A 21268-nucleotide genomic window follows, 5' to 3' on the forward strand; every position below is an offset into this window, starting at 1 on the left:
GGTGGGGTTATGGTCGTCCAGGAAAAGGCTGGGGGAGTGGGTTTAGGTAGGATGCTCTTTCAGAGGGTTGGTGCAGACTCGATGGGCCGAATTACTTCCTTCTGCACTGTAGGATTCTATGATTTACCTTTTTGCAACAATTTGCAAAATATCTCAAAGAACATCTCAAACATTTCAAAATGCCCATTGCAGAAGTGCAAAAACATTCAGCTTTCTGCCTTGATCAAGTTGTGCTGATTCAATACAATCAAAAAAAAATCACAGATTTCAAAACGGGCATTCCGTCTGGTGCAACAGTGTTATGGACCAGGTTGCAGTAGGAATATTACAATTGTTCTTGAAGCACCATGCGATGTGAATCATGCAGCCCGAGGGGATTCTATACAATTCCCCTCTCCTCGGTGCACAAAGTCTGAACGGTCTTTATTTGACTTGCCGCCATCTGGCCAACCAGGAGGCGGGCTCGCCGTACCGCCCCTCCAACAACGGTTGTCGCGAAACAGCCAATGCAGGCTGAGGCCTGGGTTTGAATTGAGGACCAATCAGACATCGCGCCCTGCTGGGCCTATCAGAGGCGCGTTCTGTGCAGTTGGGTAACGCGCGCGGTTTTTAAACCTGGAGCGAGGCGTCCCGGGAAGTTGGCCTGCTCGCGTCTGCCGTTGGGCTCAGGTTTGAATCGTTTCTGTTTTTAAATGTTGGCTGGCGACTCGTCGCCGCTTTGTGAGCGCGGTGCCCAACACCACTTTTAAAAGGGATGTAAAGGTAAGGGGCAGGCTGGTAGGTGAGGGCAGCGCCCAGTCTTCTCCATCCAGGAGTCCGAGCTGTTTTTAATCCTTCTCGCCTTTCCTGCATTAGTGATTGAAGTGAGCAAGTCAGAACCATCCAAAGCCTGCAGTTCTAATTCTGGAAGTCCAAACTTCACAGGCAATTCCCACGTGGCCAGGAGCTAGTTGTGCTTTGCCACAGGTTGCGGCCGGACTGACCTAAGTCGTTCCAGCTTTCATTTTTGTCTTGATCGGGGATTTGGGGCTTTCTGCCTCTCCATGACCGTCAGGCTGAGCCATTTTACAGGTGCGCTATGTTCACATGGGTTCACCTTTGGTATGTGCCATCCGCCGAGCTGGAGTTCCGGAGGAGTGTTGAGCAAAACCTCTTTTTAAAGTGAGGAGTGCTGGTCACTGCATTCCGTGTTAACCGCTTAATCACCTGGATGGAGGGTAAACAAACCCTTGTAAACAGTGAGCATACTGCAAATCCATGTTTACTGAGATTAGGGATCTGTGGTAACCATATAAATGCATCATTAATGCAAAGATGAAAGCTGGTTGTGAAAACGGAATAAAAATATATTTTTTTAAAATGAAAGTGAAAACTACTTGGGTCACGTGCACTGAGGTACAGTGAAAGTATTGTTCTACGTGCAGCTCTGACAGATCATTTTGTACCTGAAATGAAAATACATAATGCATTATAAAATACACAATGTAAATACATCGACACAGGTGAAGCATACAGGTGTGTAGTACTACTCTGTAGAGAAGCTGTGTGAAGAGAACAGATCAGTCCATAAGAGGGCCATTCAGGAGTCTGGTAACAGCGGGGAAGAAGCTGCTTTTGAATCTGTTTGTGTGTGTGTGTTCTTGGAGTTTTGTATATCCTGCCCGATGGAAGGAGTTGGAAGATTGGGGAGTGGGAGGAGTAAACTGGGTGGGAGGGTCTTTGATTATGCTGCCTGATTTCCCAAGCCAATTGGGAGATAGACAGTCAATGGATGGGAGGTGGGTCTGCAATGGACTGGGTGGTGTTCATGACTCTAGTTTCTTCCTGTCCTGGGCTGAGCAGCTGCCATACCAGGCTGTGATGCAGTCAAATAGGATGCTTTGTATGGTGCACCTGTAGGGTGACCTGCTGGTGCAGTGGTTAGCACGGTGCTGAGGTCACAGGCTCGATCCTGGGTCACTGTCCATGTGGAGTTTGCGCACTCTTGATGTCTGCATGGGTCTCACCCGCATAATCTCTCCAGAAATGTGCATGGTAGGTGGATTGGCCATGCTAAATTGCCCCTTAATTGGAGGAAAAATAATTGGATACTCAATAAAAACAAAATGGTGCACCTGTAAAAGTTGGTAAGAGTGAATGTGGACATGCTGAAATTCCTTAGTTTCTTGAGGAAGTATAAGTGCTGTTGTGCTTTCTTGGTCATAGTGTCGATGTGGGTGGACTAAGACAGATTTTTGGTGATGTGCATACCTAGGAATTTGAAGTTGTTGGCCATCTTTACCTCTGCCCTGTACAATACTTTGCTTCCTGAAGTCAATGACCAGCTTTTCAGTTTTGTTGATATTGAGGGAGAGCTTGTTATTGTTGCACCACTTCACTAGGTTCTCGTATCTCCCTCCTGTATTCTGACTGATCGCTATTTGAGATCTGACTTACTATGGTTGTGTCGTCAGCAAACTTTGTAGATGGAGTTGGAGCCAAATTTTTCCACCCAGTCGTGTGTGTCTAGGGCAGGGGTGGGCAAACTTTTCCGTGCAAGGGCCACATTCAGAAATTCACAATTTTAAAGGGCCGCATCGTCTATTAAGTAAAATACTGTAATTACTTCACTCGGTTATGATTCTGGGCGCCTCATATAGAACATAGAACAGTACAGCACAGAACAGGCCCTTCGGCCCTCGATGTTGTGCCGAGCAATGATCACCCTACTCAAGTCAACGTATCCCCCCTATACCAGTAAGTAACCCAACAGCCCCCCCCCCCCCCATTAACCTTAAAAAAAAATTTAAAATTATAAAAAAAATTAAAAAAAATTTTTTTTTAATGACTTGGTGGGCCGCATAAAGACCTTTGGCGGGCCGCATGCGGGCCGTAGTTTGCCCACCCCTGGTCTAGGGAGTACAATTAGTACGCAGTCTGTGGGGTCCTGGTATTGAGGACAGTTGTGGAGAAGGGGTTGTTTATTCTTGCTGATTGTGGTCTATGGGTCAGAAAGTCAGGGGTCCAATTGCAGAGTGAGGAGCCAAGTCCTAGGTTTTGGAGATGAAAGCAAATTACTGTGGATGCTGGAATCTGACAACGAAAGAGAAACTGCTGGAAAATCTCAATAGGTCTGGCAGCATCTGTAGTGAGAGAAAAGAGCTAACATTTTGAGTCCAGGTGACCCTTGGGTTTTGGAGCTTTCATATGAGCTTGGCTGGGATTATCAGAGTTGCCAACTAGCACAAATTTTCTGTATTCACGCATGTGCTGTTGTTGTGCAGAGAGGGGGTGGGGCTCCATCACAGCACAGTAGCATTGTGGATAGCACAATTGATTCACAGCTCCAGGGTCCCAGGTTCGATTCCGGTTTGGATCACTGTTTGTGCGGAGTCTGCACATCCTCCCCCGTGTGTGCGTGGGTTTCCTCCCGGGTGCTCCGGTTTCCTCCCACAATCCAAAGATATGCAGGTTAGGTGGATTGGCCATGATAAATTGCCCTTCGTGTCCAAAATTGACCTTGGTGTTGGGTGGGGTTATGGGGATAGGGTGGAGGTGTTGACCTTGGGTAGGGTGCTCTTTCCAAGAGCCGGTGCAGACTCGATGGGCCGAATGGCCCCCTTCTGCACTGTAAATTCTATGGGGGGAAAAAAAACCCAATGAAACCAATACCATCTCAATGCCTCATGTGTCAGACTGTGTGGTCTCTGAGGCATCTTGGTGCCTGGGTTTTATTGGGATAAAAAGTCCCGTTGAGGGGGGGTGTACTACAGTAAGTAGGCTCAACACTAGCTCTATTACTGATCTTTGTAGAACACTGCTATGTATTTAAAGAAAAGAAAGTGCTGGAAATGCTTGGGTCAGGCAGCATCAATTGGGAGAGAAGCAGAGTTAAGATTTCCGAATTGTTGAAAGGTCATTGATCTGAAATTTTATTTCTACTTCCCTCTTTCTATACTAATGGAGTGCAGATGATAATGCATTGCACAGGATTCGGTTCGCAAATACTTGTTTTACTTGTGGCAACTGCGCTTTTTGCTATGAGCATGAAACAAAAATGTGGAAAAAATAAACCTGCATCATGCATCTATTTAACCATACCACCTGCTTTCTACTTTTTGTGACCATTCTTTTCTTTGTACTCTTTTACCTTTACTATCATTTGAACATCAAATCTGTTCATGCTACTTCATGAAAATATGTTTTGAAAGAACAAAATGCACTGGATTCCTTTTGTCTATATACAGTTTTTTGTAAGAATTCCATTAAGTTAATCAAGCGTTCAGGACAATTTTGAATTTCATGTAAAAAAAAAAAAAGCAAATATTTTGTTTGCATTTTCCATTCTTAGATTTCTGAATGTTTGAAAGATAATTTGAAAATACCCACTCATGATGATGTACATGTGTGAAGCATTGGATTTGCATTTCCATTTGTGTTTTAGATTTATGCAATAAAGGTGTGAAGCTATACTTCAGATCGGGGAGCATTTTTCTTTCGAAATGAAAATCCGGATATTACTGGCACAATACTGATTTTTGGTATCTGGAATACAGATTTCTGTTGGGAAAGGTTGGCAGCTCTGGATTATGGTGTTGAAGGTGGAGTTGTAGTCAACAGATAGGAATCTGATGTAGGAGTCCTTGTTGTCGATGCTCCAGGGATGAGTAGGGCCAAGGCGATAGTGTCTGCTGTGGATCAGTTGCGGTGGTATGTGAATTGCAGTGGATCTCGTGATTCTGGGAGTATGGAGTTGATGTGCTTCATTACCAACCTCTCAAATAACCTCGTCATGATTGATGTCAAGGCCACTGGATGATAGTCCATTTGCCTGGTTCTTTGGAATGTCAGCGAACACATCTGCCAGCTGGTCCGTGCAGGATCTGCGTGTACGACCAGGGACCCTGTCCGGACCCCTCGCATTCCGAGGGTTCACTTTCAAGAAAGCTGATTTGACTTTGAATGCTGTGACGGCGGACCCCTCTCCTTCCGAGGGTTCAGTCGACAAGAGGTTTGATGGTTTCCTGCTCGAACTGCAGCAGAATGCATTGAGTTCATTGGTGGGGGGGGGGGGGGGGGGGTGGTGCGGTGTGCTGCTGCCAGAGATTCTGCTTGGTATCGCTTTGTAGCCTGTTATGTTGTTTAAGCCTTGCAAAAACCGACAAGTCTTTAACGCTGTGACTCTAACTTGGTCTGATATCGCCTCTTGGCATCCCTGATGACTTTGCGGAGGTTGCACCTGGATTTTTTGAATAGGTCAGGGTCGTCTGACTTGGAATGTCTCAGACCTGGCCTCTAGTAGGAAGTCAATCTCTCGATTTAAGCCACAGTTTGTGGTTGGGAAATGTACGTACTACTTTCTTTGACACACCGTCGTCTACACATTTGCTGATAAAGTCTGTGACGGTTGGTTGCTGAGTTCTTTAATGTGGACCAGTCCACTGACTCCAAGCAATCACATAAGAGCTATTGTCCAGCGTCTTCTTCACTTCTGCCTGGGGTGGGATGTAGACCGCTGTGATGATGGCTGAAGTGAACTCGTGTGGCAGGGAGTACGGCGGCACTTTGTGGTCAGATATTCCAGGCCCGGGGAGCAGTACGTCGCCACATCCAAGCACCAGGAGGAGTTGATGTAGAGGCAAACCCCTCCACTCTGCCTGATGACACTGTCCACCTGGTATATTGAGAAGTTGTATGACACAGTCCGGTGGGGCAGGAATGAGCCATGTCTCTGTTAAACAGAGCACACAGCAGCCCCTTCCTTGAAGTCCAGTGTTAAATTTGTCCAGCTTGTTTTCGATTGCTTGGATCGTTGCCAGGAGTATGCTGGGGTGTCTGAGAGGGCGCTGCTTTAGTCTCGCCTGCAGACTGCCGCGTTTTCCTTGGTTGGCGGTCTACCTTGCTGCGTGTTTGGGTCCTCGCGTGGGGTCTCCACCCTGTCGGTGGTCTTTAATCGGGGTTTGGGTCGCAGACTTCCTTAGTCAGGTTGGGCTGGGTCCCGTGTTCTGCTCCATTATTCATGGTCTGGTCAGGCGTTCCTGGAGTGGGACCTTGGAGTAGGCCTGGTCGGGCCTCCATGTGGATTTTTCCTTCCATCTTGGGGTATGTCCCTAGGCCGGGTCGAGCGCTCGAGGTCTGGGCTGGGTCCAAGTTGGGGCCGGACCTCAGGTTTGGGCGTCTTCAACTTTCGGGTAGGGTGGTTGTGGAGTCCTGTCACGGGCCTCTGAGGATCTTCAAACCTGCAAGAGAACATAAGGCAAAGGTTAGTGTTAAAATTAAGTTTTTTTTTTTAAGAGATTAGTACGGTTACAGGCGATAAATATCCTAGCTATTTTGCTCCATCCCCTCTCTGGTAGTCACCACTGATGTGTATATACTGTGTATATATGGATTTTACGGTAAGGCCCCTGTACTACAGATACGGGGGTAGAGCCCTGCCTGCTGGCTCCGTCCAGTAGGTGGAGTATAAATGTATGCTCTCTGTACAGCAGCCATTTCGTCAGCTGCTGTAGGAGGCCACACATCTCTGTGTAATAAAGCCTCGATTACATTCTACTCTCGTCTCGTCATAATTGATATTGCATCAATTTATTACACAGAGATTTTTCAGAGATGGACCTCCGCATCAAGCCGGATCGCCTGCAGCTGCATCCTCAAGCAGACAACGCCAAAAACGACTTTGAACATTGGCTCGCCTGTTTTGAAGCTTGCATCAGGCCTGCGCCAGACGCAATCACAGAAGCTCCAGATTTTGTGCACGCAGCTGAGCTCCAACATTTTTCCCGTCGTCCAGGACGTGCCGACCTACGCAGAAGCCATGGTGCTACTGAAGGAAAATTACGTTCAGCGGGCCAACAATCAATGCCAGGCATCTGCTATCCACGCGGCGCCAACTTCCCGGTGAGTCTGTGGAAGATTTCTGGCGTGTTCTGCTCGCCTTAGTGAGAGACTGTGACTGCCAGGCTGTTTCGGCCACTGAACACCGGAACCTTCTGATGAGAGACGAGTTCGTTACGGGCATAGGGTCTGACTACATTTGCCAGCGCCTCTTAGAAGGGGCCATGCATTAAAAAAAAATAAATTTAGAGTACCCAATTATTTTTTCCAATTAAGGGGAAATTTAGCGTGGCCAATCCACCTATCCTGCCCATCTTTGGGTTGTGGGGGTGAAACCCACACAGACACGGGGAGAATGTGCAAACTCCTCACGGACAGTGACCCAGAGCCGGGATTCGAACCCGGGTCCTCCGTGCCGTAGGCAGCAATGCTAACCACTGCGCCACGTGCTGCCCCCCCACCCACACACACCTGACGGCCACCCCATCATGGACCCCATCAGCGACAGTCCCCAGCCAACCCCGGGGGACCCAATGCTACTTCTGTGGACAGTCAAAACACCCCCGGCAGCGCTGCCTGGCGCGGAGCGCCCTCTGCAAGGCCTGTGGCAAGAAGGGGCATTTCGCTGCAGTGTGCCAGGCTAGCTCAATCGCTGCTATTGTCTCGGCACCCCCCATGTCCGCCCAGTGGGCTCACCTCATCTTGCTCACCTCACAACACGTGCGGCTCGTGGAGACCGCCATCTTGCCCGCTTCAGGACCCCTGCACGTTGGGCACCTAGGACCCCTGCATGTTGGGCACCGAACCAGGCCGCTCATCGCCTGCAACCGCCGCCGACCAGCCGCGTCTTGCCTCGGTCACGATTGACCAGTCTCGAACACACAACCTCGCGACCGCTTCAACAAAGGTGAAGGTCGACTGGCATGAGATCTTCTGCCTGCTGGACTCCGGGAGCACTGAGAGCTTCATTCACCCCGATACGGTAAGGTACTGCTCCCTCACGGTACATCCCGCTAACCAATCTCCCTGGCCTCCGGATCTCACTCGGCGGCGATCCAGGGGTACTGCATCGCCACCCTCGCTGTCCAGGGCGTGGAGTTCAGCGGCATCCGCCTCTACGTCATCGCCAACGTCTGCGCTGCCTTGCTACTCGGCCTGGACTTTCAGTGCAACCTCCAGAGCATAACCCTGAAATTTGGCAGGCCCCTATTACCGTTTGCGGCCTCGTGAACCTTAAGGTCGCCCCGCCTTCTCTGCAAACCTCACCCCGGATTGCAAACCCTTTGCCAACAGGAGCAGACGGTACAGCGCCCAGGACAGGACCTTCATCAGGTCTGAAGTCAGCGGCTGCTTCGGGAAGGTATCATTGAGGCCAGCACAGCCCCTGGAGAGCCCAAGTGATAGTGGTGAAAACTGGGGAAAAAAACGGGATGGTCGTTGACTACAGTCAGACCATCGATTGGTACACACAGCTCGATGCGTACCCTCTCCCATGCATATCTGATGGCAAGTACCGGGTCTTCTCGACAGTGGACCTGAAATCTGCCTACCACCAGCTCCCCATCAGTAAGGCGGGCCGCCCATACACTGCGTTTGAAGCAGATGACCGCCTTTACCACTTTTCTTATGGTTCCCTTCGGCATCACCAACGGGGTCTCGGTCTTCCAATGGGAGATGGACCTAATGGTTGACCGGTACGGACTGCGGGCCACTTTCCCGTACCTGGACAACGTTGCCATTTGCAGCCACGACCAGCAAGACCAGGACACCAAATTTCTCCACAGCGCCACGCTCCTCAACCTCGCGTATAACAAGGAGAAGTACGTGCTCAGCACAAACCGATTTAGCCATCCTCGGCTATGTGGTCCAGAACGGAGTTCTGGGGCCCGATCGCATGCGCCCCCTCATGGAACTCCCACTGCCCCAAGTCCCTCCAACGATGCCTGGGGTTCGTTTCGTATTACGCCCAGTGGGTCCCAAACTATGCGGACAAGGCCCGCCCATTCATTCAATCCACCGTTATTTCCCCCTGACGGCCGAGGCTTGCCAGCCCTTCAACCGTATCACGGCTGACATTGCAATGGATGCAGTCGACGAGACGTTACCATTCCAAGTGGAGAGCAATGCATTAGACGGCGCTCTGGCCGCCACCCTCAACCAGGCAGGCAGGCCCGTGGCATTCTTTTCCCGCGCCCTCCATGCCTCTGAAATTCGGCACTCCTCTGTCGAAAAGGAGGCCCAAGCCATCGTTGAAGCTGTGTGGCATTGGAGGCATTACCTGGCCGGCAGGAGATTCACTCATAGAAAAAAAGACAGAACATACAGTGCAGAAGGAGGCCATTTAGCCCATCAAGTCTGCACCGACCCACTTAAGCCCTCACTTCCACCCTATCCCTGTAACCCAATAACCCCTCCTAACCTTTTTGGACACTAAGGGCAATTTAGGGTGGCCAATCCACCTAACCACATCTTTGGACTGTGGAGGAAACCGGAGCACCCGGAGGAAACCCACGCAGACGTGGGGAGAACGTGCAGACTCCGCACAGACAGTGACCCAGCAGGGAATCGAACCGGGGAGCCTGGCGCTGTTAAGCTACACTGCTATCCACTTGTGCTACTGTGCTGACTAATGGTCGGTTGCCTTTATGTTCAATAACGCACAGTGGGACAAGATCAAAAATGATAAAATCTTGAGGTGGAGGATCGGGCTCTCTACCTACAACTACAAGATTTTGTATCGCCCTGGTAAGCTCAACGAGCCCCCCCCCCCCCCCCCCCGATGCCCTGTCCCGAGGTACATGTGCCAGCGCACAAGTGGACTGACTCTGGACCCTGCACGACAATCTCACCCAGGAGTCACCCGTTTTTACCACTTAATTTAAGGCCCGCAATCTGCCCTACTCCATTGAGGAAGTCAGGGCTATCACCAGAGGCTGCCAGATCTGCGCAGAGTGTAAACTGCACTTCTACGGGCCAGACCGTGAGCGCCTGGTGAAGGCCTCCTGTTCCTTTTGAATGCCTCCAAGTGGACTTAAAAGGGTCCCTCCCCTCCACCAACCGAAACACGTACTTCCTCAGTGTGGTAGAAGAATATTCCCGATTTCCCCTTTGCCGTCCCTTGCCCTGATATGACGTCTGCCACCGTCATCAAAGCCCTCAACACCACCTTCGCATTTTTCGGTTTCCCCGCCTATTTCCACGGCGACCGGGCATCCTCATTTATGAGAGATGACCTGCGCCAGTTCCTGCTGAACAGGGGCATTGCCTCGAGAAGGATGACCAGCTACAACCCTAGGGGAAACGGGCAGGTGGAGCGGGAGAATGGGACGGTTTGGAAGGCCATACAACTGGCCCTACGATGCAGAAATCTCCTGGCCTCCCGCTGGCAGGAGGTCCTCTCCGACGCACGTCACTCCATTTGGTCGCTCCTATGCACCGTGACTAACAACCCCCCCCCCCCCCCCCCCCCCCAAAGAACGTCTCTTTGCCTTTCCCAGGAAGTCCACCTCCAGGGTTCCGCTCCCAAGGTGGTTGGCAGCTCCAGGTCCCGTTCTCCTCCCTAAGACACGTGCGACTCCACAAGGTGGACCCGTTGGTTGAGAGGGTACAGCTACTCCACGCCAACCCGCAGTACGCTTGCGTAGCGTACCCCGACGGCCGCTGAGACACAGTCTCCCTCAGGGACCTGGCACCAGCCGGTTCCGCACGCCCTCCCTCCCCCCACTCCAGGGCCTCCCCTTGCTCCCACCCGGGGATGAAGAGGATTTCAACACGCTCCCGGAGTCACCGAAGACCAAACCGACGCCTGAGTCGCCAGCAGCACTGCGGCGTTCTCGACGAGAGATCAAGGCACCGGACTCTGTGATTTTTAAAAGCAACTTTTCTGTATATAGTTCTCCACCACCCCCGCTGGACCCATTTTGTAATAGGGGGTGAATGTGGTAGTCAGCACTGATGTACTATACTGTATATATGGGTTTTACGTAAGGCCCCTGTGAGAGTCTGGCTAAAGTTAGAATCAGAGCATGATGGAAAATGGAATGTCAAGTTTGTATACCAGCTTTGTGAAATGAATTGTTCCTGTGAGAAGGTGTTATCACAACCTGTGAGAATCTGTGGTGGGAACGAAACACAGCCGGGGGAAGAGTCACTCCTCAGGACTTTTGATAAAGAATTACTATGCTATGAAACTAACTGTATTACTAATGATGGGAAGAAAATAATTACATAAAGGAGGGGCGTAATGAGCTAATTGTATGACTAATGATTGAAAGGCTTGAAGGTTTTTGTAAGAATATATAGTCAACTGTAACTAAGCAAAATTTGCTTTTTCACTTGCTGTAACTCAGTTACACTTGTGCTACAGCCCCGCGGTAAATAAACGGCTCTTTGAAGTTATCTGGTGTTCGACTGCTGATTACCTCCGGACTGCAAAATTTAGTATTATCACCTGTACTACAGGTACGGGCGTAGATCCCTGCCTGCTGGCTCCGCCCAGTAGATGAAGTATAAATATGTGTGCTCCCCGTATAGTAGCCATTTCGTCAGCTGCTGTAGGAGGCCACATATCTCTGTGTCATAAAGCCTCAATTACTTTCTACTCTCGTCTCGTTGTAATTGATAGATTTTATGCGGTAGAGAGTGATGCACTATCACATTTTCCCCCTCTCTTGAGGTCTGAAGTAGTCATACGGCCTTGAAACGTTACTTCCATTTCTGTCACCACAAATGCTGCCAGACCTGCTGAGCTTATCCAGCATTTTTTTTTGTTTTTATTTCAATATATTTGGTTCTCTGACTACGTTGCTCTTGACAAATGGCGATGGTGCCAACATGAGTAAAACTGAAATCAATGCTTTGTGAACTATTTACATTTGAAAAACACATGCCACCTTTGCCCTCCATATGTCTTGTGTTAATGAGAGGAAAGTTGTGGTTGTGATGCATATCCTTCCTATTTGTCCAGGAGGCTCTTTTGCAGCCCACCTGTACCTTTTTTGTATTGACATCTGATGGCAGGTTTAACCATGGGGAAACATCTCTCACTGTGATCGCATGCATTTCCCTTTCTCTGCTGCTGGTCTTGTGGGAATCGGCAAAAGCAAGACAGAAAGTTGTGTGCACTTTGTGTTGGGAATGATGCACTAAAATTCTACCTTCTGTCTTATCTCAGCAGCATCTGGAGTATTTCCAACATTTTTTTGTTTTGTTAAACACCGTAGTGATCTGTGAATGTAATCGTGACCTTGGTGATCATTAACTGTAGAGGGAACCCATTTTAGCCCTGCATTGTGAATGTGAAACTTTAATTTTTGAATTAATCATCTGCTTTACTGTAAAGTATTAGGCATGTAATATCCTCAAATAGTATTGTTATTTAAAATTAATTAAGTAAGGATTGATTAATTTAATTTGTGGCTCATTTATGTTTTGTTTGGAATTATTGGCAGTCACGGTTAGAGATGCTTTGCCGATGGTTGTGTATTGATTAGATTTGGTAAGCTGAAGTAAAAGCTATTTGTTCTACGTAGGATTTTAAAACTGTGATGATCAAATATGCTGTTACTGTTATTACAAGTGGATTGATGCACGATCAATTGCACGAAAGTCTCAGATTGGTACAACTGTGGCTTTATTACAGTCAGATGCATGGCCTCCTACTGCAGCTGGTGAAATGGCTGATCAGGAGGAGGATACGTATATTTATACGACTCCTTGTGGGCGGAGCTAGCAGGCAGGGGCTACCGGCAAACCTGTAGTGCAGGTCCTACCGTACATCCCCTAGTACAGGTGCACAGTGGTTCACCACATTCACCCCCTGTTAAAAATGAGTCCGGCGGGGGTGGCGTGGAACTATATGCAGTTTTGAAAATATTTTACAGTGGGGAGGGGGAAAAAATGTCCATTTTGACAGTCCGGTTCCCGTCAGAGGTTAAGTCGATCCGGTGCTTTGACAGTTCGCTGGGAGCGACGTAACGGTGGCGGCGATGTTGATGCTGGTGTTGTCGGTGTTGGTGCTCCAGTAGTCGGATAACTCCGGCAGCGTGCCATAATTTTCCTCGTCCTCTAGCCCCACCAGGTCCATCCCTCCTTCCCCTGCCCACGCTAATGTTGGGAGGGGAGGGTGGCGCGTGGGTGGGGTAGTGTGTTTTGGGTGGAACCTGAGGGAGTCAGGTCCCTGAGGGGGACAGTATCTTGGCGGCCGTCGGGGAACTTCACGTAGGCACACTGGGGGTTGGCGTGAAGCAAGTGTACCCTGTCCACCAACGGGTCCGCCTTGTGGAGCCGGACATGCCTATGTAGAAGGACCCGTCCTGGAGCTGTGAGGCAAGTCGGGAGCGACACCCCGGATGTGGACTTCTTAGGGAAGGTAAAAACACATTCATTAGGTGTGCTATTCGTGGCGGTGCACAGTAGTGACCAGATGGAGTGCAGTGCATCAGGGAGGACCTCCTGCCAGCGAGAGGCTGGGAGTTTTCTGGACCGTAGGGCCAGCTGGGCGGTCTATGCCGTCCCGTTGTCCCTCTCTACCTGCCCATTTCCCCGTGGTTGTAGCTGGTCGTACTGCTGGAGGCGATACCCCTGCTGAGCAGGAACTGATGCCGCTCATCGCTGATGAATGAGGAACCCTTGTCACTGGATGTAGGCGGGGAAACCGAACAGAACTGGCAGTCTCTGGTGACTGTACTTCCTCGACGGAGTAGGGCAGATTGCGAGCTTTGACGAGGTGGTACAGTCGTGTGACCACCGGGTGACAAAGGCTGTTGTGTAGGGCCCGGAGTCGGTCTACTTGTGCGCTGGCAAATGTACCTCGGGATAGGGCATCTGGGGGCTCGTTGAGTTTGCCGGGGCGATACAAAATCTCGTATTTATAGGTGGAGAGCTCGATTCTCCACCGCAAGATTTTATCATTTTTGATCTTGCCCCGCTGCGTGTTGTTGAACATTAAGGCTACCGAGCGTTGAATCTCCTGCCGGCTAGGTAAAGCCTCCAATGCCGCACAGCTTCAATGATAGCTTGGGCCTCTCTTTTTTCAACGGATAAGTGCCGAATTTCAGAGGCGCGGGGGTGCAGGAAAAGAAAGCCACGGGTCTGCCTGCCTGGTTTATCGTGGCGGTAAGGGCGACATCTGAAGCGTCGCTTTCTACTTGAAAGGGCAGTGTTTCGTCTACTGCGGCATCCCGGCCGTGGCTGTCTGCTCTAATATGGGCGAATGCATGTTGTCCCTCGGCCGCGAGGGGGAATTGAGTGGGTGGGCCTTGTCTGCATAGTTTGGGACCCACTGGGTGTAGTAGAAGAACCACCCCAGGCAGCGTTTGAGGGCTTTGGGGGAGGGGAAGCTCCATGAGGGGGCGCATGCGGTCGGGATCGGGCCCCAGAAGTCCGTTTTGGACTACATAGCCGAGGATGGCGAGGCGGGTCGTGCTGAACACGCACTTCTCTTTATTATACGTAAGGTTAAGAAGAGTGGCGGTGCGGAACAATTTAGTGAGGTTGGCATTGTGGTCCTGCTGGTCATGGCCGCAGGTGGTGACATTATCTAAGTACGGAAATGTGGCCCGCAAACCGTACCGGTCGACCATTCGGTCCATCTCCCTTTGGAAGACCGAGACCCCGTTAGTGACGCCAAGGGAACCCTAAGAAAGTGGTAGAGCCGACCGTCCGCCTCGAAGGCAGTGTATGGACGGTCTGATTTCCGGATGGGGAGCTGGTGGTAGGTCGATTTCAGGTCAATTCTTGAAGATCCGGTACTGTGCAATCTGATTGACCATATCAGATATGCGTGGGAGGGGGTACACGTCAAGCTGCGTGTACCGATTGATGGTTTGGCTGTAGTCCACGACCATTCTGTGTTTCTCCCCAGTTTTAACCACTGCCTCTCTGGCTCTCCAGGGGCTATTACTGCCCTGGCGAAGATGGTTTTTGATTTCTGCGCATAGTTCTCTTTTAGGAGTGCCATTGCTTCCGCGTAATTCCGTGTGTCCTGGATCAACGGGAACACGTTGGAGCTCAACCTGGAGTATAAAACGTGAATCTTCTGAGCTTCCGTCGGCACAGGGGTCGTAGCGTTGATGTAGGCCTCAAAACAAGCTAGCCAGTGATTAAAGTCCTTTCTGGCATTGGGTGAGTGCGAATCCAGCTGCATGCAGGCGATCTGGTTTGATTCTGATATCCATGTCTTAGAAAATCTGACTGTAATAAATTGATAGCACGATCAATTGCACGAAAGACTCAGATTTTTACAACTGTGGCTTTATTACAGTCAGATGCGTGGCCTCCTACTGCAGCTGGTGAAATGGCTGATCTGGAGGAGGACACGCATATTTATATGGCTCCTTGTGGGCGGAGCCAGCCGGCAGGGGCTACCGGCGAACCTGTAGTGCAGGTCCTACCGTACATCCCCTAATACAGGTGCACAGTAGTTCATCACATGGATCATGTAAACTAGAAAGATTCCAGCTTCCCTATTGATCAAAGCAATCTTAGCTGGCGTGGAAAAGGCAATCCTTGGGAGATTCACTCAGCAATGATGCCCAACTGATGTTCTGGAATGGAGACCATAATTTGATTGTCACTCATCCATTACTATTTTACACCAATGTGTAGTAAAATAATTTATTGAACAGAAGGCTATAATTAATTTGCCTTCCCAATCCCTCTAAGTCACCCCATCAGTTTCCTTATTATGAACCTTGGGTTTATAGTCTCGTGTTCTTTGTCTAATGGAAATTATTTTTTTTAGCTGATGTTTCTTTTCCAACATCCCTGCTGGTGTGTGATGGGAACCTGGACGGCACGGTAGCACAGTGGTTAGCACTGTTCCTTCACTGCTCCAGGGTCCCAGGTGCAATACCCGGCTTGGGTCACTGTCTGTGTGGAGTCTGTATGTTCTCCCCATGTCTACGTGGGTTTCCTCCGGGTGCTCCGGTTTCCTCCCACAGGTTCTGAAAGACTTGCTGTTAGGTAATTTGGACATTCTGAATTCTCCCTCTGTGCACCCAAACAGGTGCCGGAATGTGGCGACTATGGGCTTTTCATAGTAACTTCATTGCAGTGTTAATGAAAGCCTAGTTGTGATAATAAAGATTATTATAATAATATTATTGTTATGTTTCCCTTAGTCTAAAATTGAAAAATACCTTGTGTTGACAACTAATCTGTATATATGTATTCCATGCAGTCTTAGAACTTTGGCATTGACTTGGTGAGTCAAATAGCCTCCTTTTGTGCCACTGTGACTAATATAGAATTTTCTTTTTGTTTTAGGCCAGGATCTAACCTGTCACAGAATTGAGCAAAATGAGCTGGGCCATGGAAGAGTGGAAACAGGGGCTGCCCACAAAGGCTCTCCAAAAGATACAAGAGATTGAAACTCAGCTGGATAAACTCAAGAAAGAACGTCAGCAGCGGCAATTTCAACTAGAATCCCTGGAAGCTGCACTGTTGAAACAAAAGCAAAAGGTGATTATTCAACACTTGCTTAGAAATGGTTTAGTTGTTCCTAGGTGTCAGATTTTTTTCCTTGGACGTTAGCTCTCTTGGCTAAGCCAGAGGATTGAAGAACACCCAATGGACTTGAGGACCAAAAGTATTTTTTAAAAAAATAGTACTGGCCAACGACTCCCTCAATCGGCATCATTTTGCTATTCATGAGACCTTACTTTTTGCAAAATTGGCTTTGGGATAAGTTGAGGATTTCTTGTGCTCCACTGCAGTAATCCAAATCTCTGCTGCAGCCTTTTAACTCTTGTTTCATTAACTTAAAAAGCATGGCTTCTATTCTACATCCCGTGATACAGGCAACACTGGATCGCAATCTGATGTCTGGCCGAAATCTAGGTTTGTCAGGTGCCGAACCGACAGCTATGCTAAATAGGATGCACCCCCTCCCCCCCGCCAGCCTCCTTTCTGGAAGCTAGAGAGCAGTCCAGACAGGGGCTGTGAAACAAAATTACAGTTGTAACACTCCCACCTAGAAGCACCGTGTGTCTGTTCCTAGAGAGAACAGCTGTGACCTGTGTTTAAACCCCACCTGGGTGCCCCGCCGGAGAAGTTGGCCCACAACAGATGGGCAGCGGGGTGCCAGATATCAGAGTCCTCACCCCATACTAAGAACGGGCCCTAGGATGGCCGAGGACCGAGAGGATACTGATGCAGAGGTAAGGATTCACTGGCCCCCACTTGGATAACCTGTCACATGTGACTTGTTAATGCCATAGAGACTTTGAACCATCCCTCCTACTGACCACATGTCTATTCACCCGCAGGATCTCCATCTGGGCAGCATAATCAAAGACCACTCCCACCGGAGTTGTTACCTCTTCCATTGTGCAGGAGATACAAAAGTCTGAACACGCACTAACAGATTTTAAAATAGCTTCTTCCCCACTGTTATCGCACTCGTGAATAACCCTCTTATGGACTGAACTGATCTCTCCACACATCTTCTCCACTAAGTAGTGCTACACTCCATATGTTTCACCTAATATCTGTGTCTATGTATTTGCATTGTGTATCTATTGTATGTCCTATGCTTTTTTCATGTATGGAACAATCTGTCTGGACTGTACACAGGACAATACTTCTCACTACCTCAGTACACGTGACAATAAACCCTAATCTCATCCCACGGTGCTGTCCTATCTGTAGTGACCACTCCGCCTCCCATGAGGACACTTAGGAGGGAGCTCTGAGGAGACCACCAAGGTTCTTGATTTTGGTCTCTTGCGATATGGGTGGCACGGTAGCACAGTGGATAGCACAGTTGCTTCATAGCTCCAGGGTACCAGGATCGATTCCTGGCTTGGGTCACTGTCTGTGCGGAGTCTGAACGTTCTCTCCGTGTCTGCATGGGTTTCCTCCCAGTGCTCTGGTTTCCTCCCACAAGGCCCGAAAGGCGTGATGTTAGATGAATTGGATATCCTGAATTCTCCCTCTGTGTACCCAAACAGACACCGGAATGAGGCGACTAGGGGATTTTCACGGTAATTTCATTGCAGTGTTATTTGAGCCTACTTGTGACAATAAAGATTATTATTATCTAACGACCGCGTGTCGCTCAAGTGCAATGCAGCCATTAAATAGTACTCTACAGTACTAATGCCCAAATGTTTTTATTGAGTTTTCATATTTTATATCCACCAATTTATAAATTCTGAAACCGCATCAAAAAACTAACACGTATCTTCACTATAACTGTGGCCATGGCCCCTTTTAGTCGGCACACATTCCCCAATATGGCCAAAACACGTATTTGCCACTAATGCCCATTTTAACTGATAAAGTTACCCCAGCATCTTTTCTCAATCTCTTGTCCTTCCTGAATGTCACATACTCGTGGATATTCGGATCCTTGCTTTGGTTTCCTTGTTGTCATGATTTCTTTATGCTATCGGATTAAACATATATTTCTGTGAGCTGACAATTCATCTATTTTATTGTGAATGGTGTGGGCATTCTGATTCAGAGCTCTTAATCCAGTTTATTTTGTAAACACTGGTCCTAACTGCTGACACACTCTTATGTTAGCAATCACAGTCCCTTCTTGCCATACTCTTGATTATTATTACTTTCATAACCACCGTAATTTATTATTGCCGTATCTTTTCCCTTTAATTTACTTGATATTTCCCGACCCCCTTTATTTAGATTAAAGCCTTTTCTACTTCCCTAGTTATATGACTTGCTGGAACACAGGTCCCAAAGATACAGCCACCATTATCGCCAGTGCTGGTGTCTGCCCTATGAACGAGAAGCCACTTCTCTCTCACAAGTCTTTAAACCATGCTCTCAAATCTTATTTACCCTATGACAATTAGCACACCGCACAGGTAATAATCCAGAGATTATTATCTTTTAAGTTTTTGCTTTTTAGTTTAGCACCTAGCTCCACTTGTTTTCCTAGTTCTATCCATGTTATTGGTACTGGTAGGCACCACAGCAGTTGGATCCTCCCCTCCCACTTTATGTTCCTCTCCAGTCCTGAGCAGATATCCTTAATCGTAGCTCTAGGCAGACAAAACAGCCTCTGGAATCTTGCCCTCAGTTGCAGAGAGCAGTGTCTATCCCCCTGACTATCCTGTCCCTTAGTACCACTACATTCCTTTGAATTTCCCCCACTTGAATTGTTTGCTGTGCCATGATGTCATGGTCAGCCAGCTTGATCATCCATAATCAGGTCCTTTCTCTTGTTCATACAAGCTGCAAGAACGTCAAACTTGTTGGTCAGTTGAAAGGGATCAGGGTCTTCCACACCAACCTTGTCCATCTCTTTACCTGTCTGTTGCTTCACAATGCCAGGGCTCAGGTACGATTGCCGCCTGTTGCTTCACAGTGCCAGGGTCCCAGTTTCGATTCCCGGCTTGGGCCACTGTCTGTGTGGAGTCTGCATGTTCTCCCCTTGTCTGCGTGGGTTTCCTCCGGGTGCTCCATTTTCCTTCCACAAGTCCTGAAAGACGTGCTGTTGGGTTATTTGGACATTCTGAATTCTCCCTCCGTATACCCGAACAGGCGCCAGAGTGTGGAGATTAGGAGATTTTCGCAGTAACTTCATTGCAGTGTTAATGTAAGCCGACTTGTGCCAAAAATAAAGATTATTATTATAACTCTGAGCCGAAACTCTTCAAGCTGCCGCCACTTACTTCAGCCGTGGTTGTCATGGATTGCAGTGGTATCCAGGAGCTCTAACATTCTGTAGCTGTGACACGTCATCTATCCCGCCATCTTTAACATGTTCTTTTTTAAGATTAATTGATTCAGATGGGAACTATAAATTAAACTCCCTCACTCACTAAACTCCCAGCTTGGCATTCTGTGCACTCTAAGCAGCACACAGTATTTTGTCAGGTCCACAGGACCAGGCTTTGAGCATTATCTAACTTGCAACCTGCTTCCGAGGGTCAGGCTGGAGGGCTTTCGACCGTACCCCGCACTCTAGCTAGAAACGGGGCCTCCTTTCACAAGGTTCACAAGGAATGATCCCTGGAATGAAGGACTTGTCATTTGAGGAGTGGTCTGTACTTGGTGGAGTTTAGAAGGATGAGTGAGGATCCCATTGAAACTTACAGAATACCGAGATGCCTAGATACAATGAACGTAGAACGGATAAGTAGTAGGGGACACTAGGACCCGAGGGCACAGCCTCAGACTTGAGGGACAATCCTTTAAAGCAGATAAGGAGGAATTTCTTCAGCTAGAGGGTGGTGAATCTGTGGAACTCTTTGCCGGAAGAAGGCTGTGGAGGCCAAATCACTGAGTGTTTTTAAGACCGTGATCGATAGGTTCTTGATTAATAAGGGGTTCAGGAGTTATGGGAAGAAGGCAGGAGAATGGAAGAAACATATCAGTCATGATTGAATGGTGGAGCAGACTTGATGGGCCGAATGGCCTAATTCTGCTCCTATGTCTTATGGTCCTTTCTGCCTTCAGCCACCAGGAAGTGCATATTTACTGCGGAGGTCATTACTGAATCTAGAACATGGCTTGCAGTGACATGGCTTCTTTTTGAAAGTCCAAAACCAATTACCATGCAGTACATTGCTACATTTTCTCTTTTATAGGGACTTTGCCATTTAAATTAGGGAGATTGCCTGGAACAAATGCTGCTTGGTCCCCTGTAATGTGCTTTTGATCCCTGTACCGATATGTACACTGGGTCTGCTCCTTTTGACATTGAAATTGCGTAAGTAAAATTGGTAGACCGATTTTTCTGTCACACCCAACCCTTTGACAATGGGCATAGGAATGCTATGAACCACAGCCCCCATGCCTGGAAATTGGGGCAATGTAATCCCAAGTTCACAGTCTTGAAATCTAGAAGAGGTATGGATGTGAATACAGGGAGAGAAGGAAAGCTGATTTCCCCAATAGCTAAACAATTTATATGTGTAGATAATGTGCTTTTGGGACACTTGCTGTAAGAATACACTAATGCATTGGCTAAGGAAGGAGGAAAGGAATATGTTTTGGGTGAAAACTTGCCAAAATAAGTGCTTTCATTGCATATACTGATTCATTTCCTTCCTCAGACTGGTCTTTAAGCAGTGTCAAACTAATTATATGTAAAAGACTTGAATTCATTTTGCATGTTTTATCTCTGAAAGTTCCCAAAAGCACGTTACACACCATGAATAACTTTCCACAAACTTCTACACAGATGCTGCCAGACAAGCTGGGGTTTTCCAGCATTTCCTGCTTTTATTTCAGATTTCCAGCATCTAGTATTTTCCATTTATTATATGAATAACTTTGAAATGAAGTGACTGCATTACAAGTAAATACACCAATTTGCAATATACTACAAACAGCTGTTGGATGATTGATTTGCTTTCTTTAGTAATGTTGACTGGGGTAGTAAGGGAAAGACTCCAAGTTCCTCTTGGAGTAATGATCTCTTGAATGTTCACCCAGACAGGACATGGACAGGACAGGACAGACAGGATGGTTGCTCTGA

General features: G+C 48.3%; 1 protein-coding gene across 5 annotated transcripts in view; it reads left to right on the forward strand.

The window, feature by feature from the left end:
- Positions 1–575: 575 nt before the first annotated feature.
- cenpf (centromere protein F) overlaps positions 576–21268 on the forward strand; it is a 132824-nt gene continuing 112131 nt past the window's right edge. For 3 of the 5 annotated variants that reach the window (XM_038811565.1, XM_038811600.1, XM_038811594.1), the window contains exons 1-2: positions 576–669; positions 16084–16278. In XM_038811565.1, coding sequence (XP_038667493.1) covers positions 16117–16278 — 162 coding nt within the window. In that variant the 5' untranslated portion in view covers positions 576–669; positions 16084–16116. Of the gene's footprint in view, positions 763–1050; positions 1072–16083; positions 16279–21268 lie in introns of those variants that run through there. The other 2 variants (XM_038811574.1, XM_038811584.1) reach the window with 2 other exon arrangements.

The sequence above is a fragment of the Scyliorhinus canicula genome, chromosome 1, assembly GCF_902713615.1.
Source record: "Scyliorhinus canicula chromosome 1, sScyCan1.1, whole genome shotgun sequence".
Classification (NCBI taxonomy): domain Eukaryota; kingdom Metazoa; phylum Chordata; class Chondrichthyes; order Carcharhiniformes; family Scyliorhinidae; genus Scyliorhinus; species Scyliorhinus canicula.